Source organism: Ambystoma mexicanum, chromosome 3p (genome assembly GCF_040938575.1).
Source record: "Ambystoma mexicanum isolate Mex_15411 chromosome 3p, UKY_AmexF1_1, whole genome shotgun sequence".
Taxonomy (NCBI): domain Eukaryota; kingdom Metazoa; phylum Chordata; class Amphibia; order Caudata; family Ambystomatidae; genus Ambystoma; species Ambystoma mexicanum.
The window spans coordinates 446,798,027-446,810,682 of record NC_090925.1 but is presented as its reverse complement, the minus strand read 5'-3'; the positions used below and the strand labels follow the sequence as shown (position 1 = coordinate 446,810,682).

The 12,656-nt window shown below is 42.1% G+C and overlaps 1 protein-coding gene across 1 annotated transcript in view; it reads right to left on the bottom strand.

The window, feature by feature from the left end:
- LOC138579912 (formin-I-like) overlaps positions 1–12,656 on the bottom strand; it is a 1,210,893-nt gene that overhangs the window by 58,984 nt on the left and 1,139,253 nt on the right. The window contains exon 16 of the mRNA XM_069650137.1: positions 2,804–2,887. Within this exon, the coding sequence (XP_069506238.1) occupies positions 2,804–2,887 (84 nt within the window). The remainder of the gene's footprint in view (positions 1–2,803; positions 2,888–12,656) is intronic.

The window sequence follows — 12,656 nt, the reverse complement described above, 5'->3', positions numbered from 1 at the left end:
ACCGCCTTGCAATCACACCACACCTCATTTTCATTTATTTGTATGGCTGAGAGGAGGCACGGAAAGCAACTTGAATTTCCGCCATTCCCTTCCTCTGCGCCATAGACATGCTCCAGCATCTGCACCGGCATGGATTTTCATGCCGTTGCAAATGCTGGAGTTTGCTATGAGGTCCATTGTACAGACTCTCTGCTATGCAAACATGGCAGGGAGTGTATACAATGAACATTAAACCCTCCCTGACATGCAAGGGTTTAATTTCAATTTGAAACACTGTTTACCATGTTCTCATGGTAAGCAGTGTTCTCAATTGAAATGAAACCCTCCCCGGTGCGCGAGCATGTGGGGCAGGGTTTCATTTTATTTGTGAGCAACGCTTGCCATGCGAGCAAGGCAAGCAATGCTCCCAAATAAAAGTAAACTCTGCCTGGCATACCAGCATGCCAGTAAGCGTTTAGTCACTTTGCACTGTGGAGTGCAAATGTGAAGGCCAAAAGTTGGTGTACATGCTTGCATGCCACCGTTGGCCCTCCACATTTGCACCCCACAGTGCAAATGATGAAAATGTGGCAGCGAGGAGCCACTTACGTTACAGTGTAAACATAATGGCTCCCCCCAATCAAATGACTCATCTGACAGACATGAGAAGGGGGGTGCAGGTACAAGCTACGGGAGAGACGTGTTGACACAGGGGTCAACTGTTTGGTGACGTCATGGGGTCTTCAGAGAACATATAGTTGTACCACACATCAGGGAGCTGGCTCCGGGGTTTGTTTTTATTATATAGAGTGCGCTGCTTTATGAAGAGGGGCAGTTGTTTTTAGTTAGCGAAAGGGCGGTCATGTTTGCTGCAAAGAGAGAAGTGCATGCGTAGCAGACAAAATCACACGTGCAGCAAAGCATTTATTTTATTTTTCTTCATAAGAGCACTTTTTAGTAGCACACGCATATATAGGTAGGAAGGTAGGGCTTAGGGCTATTACGGAGATTGATTAGTTGTTTGTGCTGCAGTGAGCAAGACGTTGTTCATTTTGTTATAGGCCAGGGGTATAAGCTGCACAAGTTGTCTCCATTTAGCTAAAGGCCAGAGCTTGCATTTAATTGAATTTTATTCCTGCTGCTGGTTAGAATAACACTGAGTAGACAAGGTTACGATGCAAGGGGGATGCCAGATAGTGTCCAATTAATGGTTGCAAAAGAGCAGTTCTCATGGGGGCGAAAATACCCTACAGACAACAGGTGCTGTCCCATGAACTACGGAGCAAGGCACAATGGGCGAGAAGGAAACAGTACTAAGGGGAGGGGGCTCAGGCTGCAGGCTGCCAGAAGATGTAACCAGGATGGGAGCAACAGCACCCCCCAATGAACAGAGGCAATTTTACTATGGTATAACGAATAAAATAGGAGGAATCCATTTCCAACAGTCGGTCCTCACAAGTTTTCAAGTTAAGTTGGCAGCACCTCATGAGAAAGGAGCTGGGGAGGTAGTGGCCGAGCCATTGCAGAAGGATGACGGACCAGAGAACCAATCAGGAGAAGGTGATTGGGTGTTCCAGGGGATGCAACTCTGTTTTTGACCTTGCTGATGTCCACTCACAGTTTCATTGGATAGGCTTGGTGGGATGCTTTTGCCCGCACTGTCTCCAAAACAACTGTCCAATTATTATCAGACAGTTTTCCAAAATGTGCTATGAGACGTGCCAACCAATGAGGGGCACGCAGTTATGGATAGCAAATGTATAGAGTTATTGAGGGTCTTGCTGACGGGCAGCCAATGATCATGTTAGAGATTAGCCTGAAATGTTACCGCTGTAAAATTGTGCAAATGGATGAGGTTACCGCCTTAAAATGTGTAGCCCAGAAGGGGCACTTTGAGATGGGTTTATAATTCAGTTCCAAGGAGCTGTCTGAAATTGTCTCCCAGCTGATTGTACAATAAATCACAGTGTACACTACTTGATTACTTTTGTGATTTCCTTTTATTACTTGGGTGACTGCACTTTTACAAGCGCCCCAATGGCTCAATCCTACAAATCATTCATCCATGTCTTGACAGATGTCTGCAACCTCTTTCATTAGCACACACTGATCATACATTCAATAGTCCACATGCACAATTATACATCCACAAATCTCAAACTTTCTATGGCTTATGCCCCAACATTCATCCACACAAACATCTGTCATTTGTCCATAGGCATCATCCGTCGTTCACCTTAACCATTCATCCTCATGCATCGCGACACACATACATGCCAACCATTTATTTATATGCACCCACCACTATCAACAATTTTAGCACTCCCACACGTGTCATTACACACCAAAATACAAACCCCAGGCCCACACTGCTTTACACTCTCCAACATGCTTATTTTAATGTACCCCCATCTCAGGTCTGAGTAGTTTTGACTTTGTCATCACCTCCAAAAGTGTGATTCTATGTGGTGTGCATGTGTGTGAATGTGTGTGAATGTGTGTGTCTCACCAAATCTCACATGATCTGGTCTAAATATGTAGAAATCCGTTGACCATCAGCTGGTCACAATGGTGATATTTATCAGAATCTGCCAACAGGAATCAAATTGGTGCCAAAGACTAACAGTACTGTGTGCAAAGCGTTCACTACTATATCATGGAGCTTGTGCTAAAGTCTGAGTTCATCCATCCAATGTCAAAAACATAGGAGAAACGACAGAATAAAACCAAGAATAAGAATAACGTTTTGCAAATGCATGTCAGCCAGTTATCATTATGCAGAGATAAAATAAAGTGTTGTTCATACAGATACTAATATATTTACCAGAACATCAGCATACAGTTTCTTCATCTCCTCGCATCTTTTTGATAGCTGCCCATGTCCTTCTTCATATTTTCGTATGATGTCCTGTAACGTAAAAACAATTAATATCACAGCATAACAGAAGCAAATAAACAATTGCTTCATGCAACATGAATAGTGAACATTGCTAGCTGGTTCTTAATGTGTTGAAATTGTAGTGTAAGCTGCACTACCTGATTATGATCATTTTCTCATACCTTATTCTAAAAGTTACTTAATGTGTCAGTGCTACAGCCCATAGAACTTACTCGGTGTTCTATGCTAAATATTAATTAAGTTCTGCACGTATCTATGGAATAAATCCATCCAAAATGTTAACTTGGTGTTCACGTATGTTTAATGCACTTTTACTCAATGATAGTTAACAAAGGTTTGACATAATTTCTACAATTCTACATCATTCTTAATAAAGAATAAATATTTAAAAGTTATTCAAAAAAGGCTGATTTACTAAGTTAAACAAGTAGCTTAAGTTAGATCTCATGTCCCTTTTCTACTTCCACTACTTTTTCTGAGCTTAGTACATTTTGGACCTCATTACGAGTGCAGCGGTAAGGGGTTAATGGCGCTGGTAAGGATGCTGGTGCCGTTAACCCCTTACCGCCGCATTCCGACGTCCCGGCTGGTAAAACCAGCCGTCCTTAGCGGGAACCGCTAAGGGACCAGGGAGCTAATAACGGGCCCGCTATTAGCGGGTACGTTATTAGCTCCCTCACCATTCCCATTGAGCCCTATGGGGGCTCGAATGGGAATGGGGAATGGTTTTCTGAATGGGGACTTACCGGGTCCTCCAAGGTTGGAATGACTCGGTAAGTCCCCATTCAGAGAACCCAGACCCGGACACGAGTTTGAAGGCAGCCATGGTGCTAATAGCTAATAGCACCATGGCTGCCTGCAAACTCGTAATGACCCCCTTTGCCTTACTTAAGACACGTATTAAGCTTAGTAAATCAGCCCCAAATGTGTTCGGAATATTTTTGTTCATTCAATTAAATACCAGCAATAATACATCTTCTGGATTTGCATTATACAAAGCAACTAATAGTTATTACTAACTCTAAATTAATTTTGTTATTCTATTTACACAAATTGTATCTTCTGATGAAATACTTAATGTACACTCAACACGGTTAAAATAAACATAATTTCTTCTTCAGGATCTGAATCTCATCAACTTCATGTGTTCATTATATCTGTACCAATATGATGATGTCATGGATCTTAATGTAGCCGCATGCCTGTTCCTGTTCCTGTTCATTATATCAAACTTTCTTTTGTGACACTCCTGATTTGTTATGCAGATCGCATGTTTCACTCTTCAGGAAGATAACATTGGTAGAAGGTTTGAGAATAATGATTTCATTTATGTACCTTGACAATCAGCCAGAACAAAATATCAATTACCACTGAGCAATTTATTTTTTATTAGACCTGACCTTTTATGTACTAACATGCAACGTCTCTTATATTTCTCGCTCATTAAAGTTTAGTAATCTTTTGCTTAAACGTGCTTTTTTATTTTCTTTAATAACAACCTTATAGAATTCCGGCCACCCTCTCCCAAGCCTATTGGTGACCATGTGGCCTAGTGTAAAGCTTAGAAGTCATTCCCCTTCCCGTAATACATCCTGCATGGTTCTCTGCTGTGAACTGCAGCTCTAGAATGTCTTTGTTCACAGTGTGAATTATAAGTGCCTTACTCATTGGCATAGATGAGATCTCTTTTATAAGATTGGCTGTCAAGTAGTTAGATCCATCCAGTTGCTTCAGGTGCAAGGTAAGAAGTTCGACTTTTCATTAAAGCTAAAATGACTAGGCAGTCCTAATCCATCCATTAATGCTGATAGACAGTTAGGAGCATTGTTGATGATTGTGTTGATATTAGGACGCGTTTAGCACTGCTTCATAGCAATCTGCTACGTCCAACACATGTTAGCAGCCCATAGAGATGACTATCTCGGACCTCAAATGCTGATTTCCCGACCAATGAAAAAGAGAAATAAGATACAGTAAAATACTGCAATATTAATGGCATAAGCGTGCTTGTTCCCAAACACCAGTAAACATGGACTCACAATTTAAGAAAAAGAATGTTTGTCTTGGGCACATCTGCACTCAATGCAACTTGCCCAAAGTGTGTTCCCTGGCCAAGAAGATGCAATTTTTGAGGAAAAGAAAGGAGAAAAGAAAATGAAATAAAAATGTATTCAAATTGCGACAAAGTTAGATAACACTGCAATGTTGCCTTTTGCCGGCTTATATGGCAGAGGATTATCAGTTCACAACAACATGTTTCCCCTTCAGTTATGGAACAGTGGCTGCGTCTCTGGGAACACATTTGAGAGCACCCTCCCCCACCAACCTCCAAGGCGGGAATTGAGATGGTTTGACAACAGAGTGATGCTCATTACTGTGAGACCAATAGTTTCCACTGGAATTGTACGATCGGACTGAACAAAAAAAAGGTCTGACCATACAAAAATTCTGAAAAATGCTTCCACCAAAGGTTCGAACACCAAAAGTCCGAACCTTTGGTGGTAGCATTGTAGGTAAATATTACAAAAAAGACTGCCGGGGCTGCAGGGGTTTCCCCCGCAACACCCGCTCACTATACTTTTGAGTATAGTGAGCGGGGGTTGCGGGGCAAACCCCTGCAGCTCCTGAAAAAAAAAAAAGAGAAAAGGACACTGTGGCGCTGGTTCCCGATGACGGAAGTGAAAGGGAAATGGCTCAGCAGGGACACAGCGTAAATAGAAGGTGAGTAGGGTTTGTTTATGTTGGGGGTGTGGGTGGGGGTGTGCCGAGGATGTGGGTGCGTGGTGTCATGGTTGTGTTGTTTGTGGGGGTTTGGGTATGCAGGGGTATTGGACGTGAGTTTGCATGGGAAATGTACGAAACTTTTGTGGTTTGTACATTTCACATGCAAACTTTCCGGCCGAAGGAAAATCAACCGCTGTCGGATCACATAGATCTGTTTCCACCTGCTTGTGGCGAGGCAGAGTGGCCCTTGCCCTCTGGGGGAACAGTGTGTGCTAATGCCTAACTTCAGATTGCCTCTAGTGTCGGTGTCCTTCTCACCCCACTCATTTTCGAGTTCCGTGTGAATTACACAGAGGGGACCGGCTACATTTAAACATATGAGTGAATAAGTCCCCTCCATGTGTTTTTTTTTTTTCTTCACTTTTGCACAGTGTAGTGCCAATGTTTAGAGTACATTATTGGCTTGGTCACTTCTAAGCCACTTTTTTGCATTATGCCATTTAAAACCATTAAAGGTTGCCTGCCATTTAAACATGGCAGGTGGCGTCTACAATGAACTACTCTTGAATCTGCCTGCTTTTAGCATGAGAATCCACAGTGCATGCTGGCTTACATGCTGGAGTATTTATATGATGGAGCGTGAATGGGAATTGTAACTTACGATGCACACCTCTCCACCATACAAATTAATACAAATGAGTTGCAATGTAAGTCTAATGCATGTAAGACATAAACAAAACGTGTGCACATTATATTTGCATTACAGTGATTAAACATGAGCCCCAAAGACTTAGAATAAAAGGGTCTGTAAATTGCATTTGAAAGTGTTGTGACATAGAAGCTTTGCAATGTGTTGTCTGTGAAAAGGTGGTTTTGGTAAACATTTGGTTGTTGCTTACGGAAGATAATTCAATGAGCGTACATGGAATGTTCTGTCATTTGCATTTGGAGATGCTGTGAAATGGAAGGTTTTCAATACGGTATTTTGTGAAATAATGTGTTTCCTCCACTGCGCCCATTTATTAATGTTGCCAACGAGGGGGAATGAGTAGTTGCACCCCTCGCATTAAGGGCTTTTGACTCGCATCTTCGCATACATTACGAGTTGGAGGTACATTCAAAAACTTTTGTGGTTTGTACATTTCACATGCAAACTTTCCGGCCGAAGGAAAATCAACCGCTGTCGGATCACATAGATCTGTTTCCACCTGCTTGTGGCGAGGCAGAGTGGCCCTTGCCCTCTGGGGGAACAGTGTGTGCTAATGCCTAACTTCAGATTGCCTCTAGTGTCGGTGTCCTTCTCACCCCACTCATTTTCGAGTTCCGTGTGAATTACACAGAGGGGACCGGCTACATTTAAACATATGAGTGAATAAGTCCCCTCCATGTGTTTTTTTTTTTTCTTCACTTTTGCACAGTGTAGTGCCAATGTTTAGAGTACATTATTGGCTTGGTCACTTCTAAGCCACTTTTTTTGCATTATGCCATTTAAAACCATTAAAGGTTGCCTGCCATTTAAACATGGCAGGTGGCGTCTACAATGAACTACTCTTGAATCTGCCTGCTTTTAGCATGAGAATCCACAGTGCATGCTGGCTTACATGCTGGAGTATTTATATGATGGAGCGTGAATGGGAATTGTAACTTACGATGCACACCTCTCCACCATACAAATTAATACAAATGAGTTGCAATGTAAGTCTAATGCATGTAAGACATAAACAAAACGTGTGCACATTATATTTGCATTACAGTGATTAAACATGAGCCCCAAAGACTTAGAATAAAAGGGTCTGTAAATTGCATTTGAACGTGTTGTGACATAGAAGCTTTGCAATGTGTTGTCTGTGAAAAGGTGGTTTTGGTAAACATTTGGTTGTTGCTTACGGAAGATAATTCAATGAGCGTACATGGAATGTTCTGTCATTTGCATTTGGAGATGCTGTGAAATGGAAGGTTTTCAATACGGTATTTTGTGAAATAATGTGTTTCCTCCACTGCGCCCATTTATTAATGTTGCCAACGAGGGGGAATGAGTAGTTGCACCCCTCGCATTAAGGGCTTTTGACTCGCATCTTCGCATACATTACGAGTTGGAGGTACATTCAAAAAATGTATCCCAAAAGATTGAATTACAAAATCACAGAACCCACATGCCCGTATTTTGTAATTGGATCTTTTGGGATTCCTCCCGTTTGTCCTGCACACTGTATTTAATGTATCTGGGGGACACCCCCGCAAACCGCACAGCCCATAATGCCGAACTGGGGGAGTGAGGGACAACCCGCAACTCCTGCTCCCGTGTTCGGTATTTTGGGGGCGAAAGATCTAATGTACTATACCGAATGCACACTAACCGTGCATTCAGCATTTTAGATTTGATCTTTTCGTTCATTACCTTACGAGTTGACACATTGGGGCATGGTCTCCTCCTTTTCTTGCGGCAATATGCAGCGAGGAAGCAGAGTTGGTATCGTCCTGGATGGGATGTCAGTGGAGAAGGGGGCAATACCACATGAATACTGCGCACAGCTCAATTAAATCCCTGTGCCTTGGGTTGCATGGGCATCTAGCAAACCAAGATGGATAGACTTCACCTGCCTTTGCACAAAGGATTACTCTCTTACACACACACACAGATACTGCCATGAAACATATACCCCCATGTTCATGGGCACTGTAAGAAAGCAAACTCATCAGCAACAGGTGAATACATTAGTAACACAAAGGGTGTGACAAATCTACATTGCTCACAAATGTATAACGGCCTACACAATGATGGGCCTCATTACAAGTCTGGAGGTCCGGAAATAAGGGAGTCAGTAGCCACGTTCCGGCACCCTTTCTAAACCACCATACTACGAGAACGACTGCAGGGGCAGTGCTCCCGGCAGGTCTGACTTGCTCTGCAGACATGGTTTTCACAGAAGCACCGGCACTGTTAGCAATGGTGCCGGTGCTTCTGTGTCCCCAATTCTGTGGAGTCCAATCAGACTCCACAGGAATGGGCACTTACATTTTCTGCCGCCTGCCATCCAGGCCCGCCACGAGTTGTAATGTCCCGGTGGCACCGGGATATCAGGCGCTGGAAACGGGTTTACGAAGTTGGCAGCAACCTGCCGATAGCACCGGCGGTTTACTGCTGACCTCGTAATAAGGCCAATGATTTCACTGTTCACACAGCCACACTTCTTTCCATAAGTATTTACTTTGTAGAATCAGGAGTGCTTTATTTCCATACTCAGTGGAGTTTCCCTGGGCAGCGGGCAGTCATCCGTTGGTATGGTGGTGGTGCTTCTGCTAGTATTAGCATCGCCCCCTTAGTGTTGGCATCAAGATGAAAAGTAACTGGTTAAACTCTACCGTGAAAGGCAACGAGAAGGACTATTTTACATATTATAACTTTTGAGCATGTGTTTGAAGGGCACACTGTTTGCCTTTAAGTGCGTGCATTCATACAAGTGCAATAGAATCATTATTTTCACTGTTGGTGAGTTGATATGGAAATGTGAGTTGCTGACTACCAGCGCACAGGATATATCAATCCTGTAGGCAAAGCCGGGTTTCTCAATGCATTTGCATTTTTAACAGAATATTGGGTTAAAGGTTTACCATAAGGCTAAATAATGAAAGGACTTCATGGAAATAGTACAAAAAGGATGTTGTGCGCTTCAAATAAACATAAACATGAAGACATTGCACATTTCTTATCACTTTGCCAATGGCTGACCCCCTATTGGTTTAAAATGCAAGTGGTGAAGGATGAGACGCATTAATGTTAGCCAATCCAACATAGCATAACTAGTCCAAGAATACTGTCGATGTTGCCAATATCCAATTAAGATAATTTATGGCAGCAATATGGGATCTGGAGTAATGTATTAGCAATTTTGGGAAGGAACTTCAATTGTTCACCCAGCCTACAATATTATAATGTTATAAATGCCTTCAGCATGCCCCACAACCATGACAAGAGATATCATATGGATGCATGCCTATTTTATAGTCTACTAGCTGATATACCCGGTGCTGCCTGGGATTTTCTTTTCTTACAGCTACTATTTGTAAGAAATACCTTAAGGTAGCTTTTTATGCTTTTCAGAAAGGCTCTATAATAAAGGTGAAAAGAAAAAGTCACTACATTTTTTGATTACTTCTCATTTTAAAAATGGTTTATTATAAAAACTACACAACACAATGCATTGTTCTTCTTAACAACTCATTATTAACATTTTTAATGTCCCTTCCCAGTGAACACTGTGGCTTCAATTACGTTGGGCAGAATAAAAAAAAAAATGTTTTAATTTTATTTTATTTGCTTTATTTGATTTAAGTTTTTGCAAACAGGTTGAGAAATCCTTCTTGTTATCCATAAAATATAGAAAATCGAAAATACCAAGAAATCCCACTGCATGTCTTACTATGCAGTCAAACATCTATTGTCCTTCTTTTTTTGGGAGAATTTTGACAATAAACGAGACCACCGCTATCACAAAGGAAGTCTTTTCGCCACGTATTAGAGCTGTCCAGCAGTCCCCTATGTCGAATGATGGAAATTGCGCCAGGAGCTGGCTGAATGATTTCGTTCTCACCCCAGTTACACCTGGGCAATGGAGCAAGATGTGCTTCAAGGTTCCAACACTGTCTTCCCCTTTACAAAACCGGCAAATGTTTAATTCAGATTTGGCTCATATTGCAATGATTTAGTTTGTTGGCTAAGAGGTTCAGACATGTTCGAATCTGTGTGTGAATTTTGCCCGGCAGCCCGGAAGTATGTTTAATTTTCATGTTTCCACGACCAAATGTGCGGTTGACTGGTAGCCGGAGGAACTGGCGAGGGTAGTAATCCAGTCGTTCTCTCCTAGCTTCTTTTTTACTCTCGTCAGATTTGATTTCAGCTCTTCTTCGGTGCAATAAATTACCCACAATTTATCTCTGTTGTTTTTTGTCCAAGTTTTCAAGGTTACATTGGACTCCTTGTTAGTTCTGTATTGATGAAGTCAAAGATTAAAGGCCGAGCAGCTAAGAGGAATTTTCTGAACAGGGCTAGGCTGTTCCATTCCACCGCACCTTTTAAGAGGAGAATGCCCAGCTCTCTGCGTATGATCTGAATGGGTGTTGAGATAAGCACACCCAAAACTCTCATCTAAAAGACTCCCTCTAGCTGAGGCCATACTTTATCCAGGCTGTTTAGCATAGCCTCTGCACCATAGGTCAGCGAAGGAACAACTTTTGATTTGTGGAAGTTCAGCACGGGCAGTATTGAAAATCGGGCGTACATTTTATTCACTGCCACTGCTTGACTGGCAAAAGTCTTGGTTTTCTCTCTGAGGTGGTTCACCATCGGAGTTCCAACTGTGCTTTTGTTGAGAGAAACTCCTAAGTATTTGAAAGATTTGATTTCTCCGATTGGAGTGCCACCAAGGAACCATTTCAGTTTCCCCTTGTGTTTTTTTGTTCTTTCAAAACACATGATTTTTTTTTCCTGTGTTTATCTCCAGGTCGTTCTTGTCAATGTATTTTTGAAGGCTGTCCAACTGTTGCTGGAGACCCACTGGAATTTGATCTATTATGACCGAATCATCGGCCAAAGTCTTGGTTTCCTCTCAGATGTGGTCCACCATCGGAGTTCCAACGGTGCTGTTGTTGAGAAAAACTCCTAAGTATTTGAAAGACTTGACTTGTTTGTTTGTTTGGCGTTCTGCTAAGCAACCATTTCAGTTTCTTTTTGTGTTTTTTTGTTCTTTCAAAGCATATGATTTTAATTTTTCCTGTGTTTATCCACAGGTTGTTCTTGTCAGTGTTCTTGTCAATGTATTTTTGAAGGCTGATCAACTGTCGCTGGAGACCCAATGGAGTTTGGTCTATCATTATGAAATCATCGGCATACAGTAGACGATGTATGACGATGTATGCGGACCCCCTCTATGGTTAATGGAAAGGATCTAACCAAGGTCTCGGGCTGATGAAGGTAAGCCAAAAAGAAGTTAAACAAGGCCGGGGCAATTGTACAGCCTTTTTTTACGCCACTGGCTGTGGGAATTTCAGTTTATAAAAGGTTCAGAAGCACTTTCATGTTGGTTTTTGAGTGAAGGGCGGTCAGAGGTTCCATGATAGATTTTGGGCAGTTCTGGACAGCTGGTTTATCCCACAAGCATTGTTGTTTGACTTTATCGAATGCTTGGACTAAGTCCACAAATGCTACGAAAATCCTTGGTTACTGTCCAGCACCATCCCCTTCAAAGTACAGAGGAGCAGAATGTTTACAGCTGTATGGATGTCCTTGGCAAAGCCAGTTTGAATGGGTCATTACACCCGCTGTCTTGGTCCAATCTTGTAGCTACTGCAGAAGGAGGGAACCAAAGATCTTTCCGATTACATCCAGAAAAGCGATGGGGAGATAGCTCTTTGGGTTTTCATTCTGTCCTTTCTTGAAAATTCATATGACTGTTCTTCCATGAGCTTGGAATTGAGTGAGTTTGGGTGATTTGCTCGATGAGTTTGTGGATGAAGATCGGCCATGTCTCTGGATGTTCTTTCAACTTTGCGTTTGTCAATCCATTGGCCGAGCCGTTTAACTTCTGCAACTTCCCCAATATATCCACTACACTGTGAGGGATATCCCATGGTTCGGTCATGCTTGATGGGGGTGGGGCATCAAGGATGTTCTTTTCATTAAAAAGATTTGAAAAGTGGGTTACCCAGTCGTGTTCTTTGACACTGTTATCCTGCAGGTCGATGGAATTGCATGCAGCAGACTTAATAAAGGACCAGAAGTCCTTGACCTTCTTTCCACAGATCACTTTTAGCATGTTTTTGGAATCGTGGTGGTTCATTTATTATCTGTATGTGTAGAGCCAGTTTTTATAGATCTTGCCTGCCGTGAATGTTTTTTCTCAGTTTACAGTTTATTTGTTTTGGCCGCTGCTCGTCTGACTTTTCTCAACGTTCTTCTTTTTTCTATGAGGAGAGCATCATATACATGAGATGTTTTTGTTGTTTCAATCTGTGGTCCTAGATTTCTATGCAATATCATTCTAATGGAGGGATACAT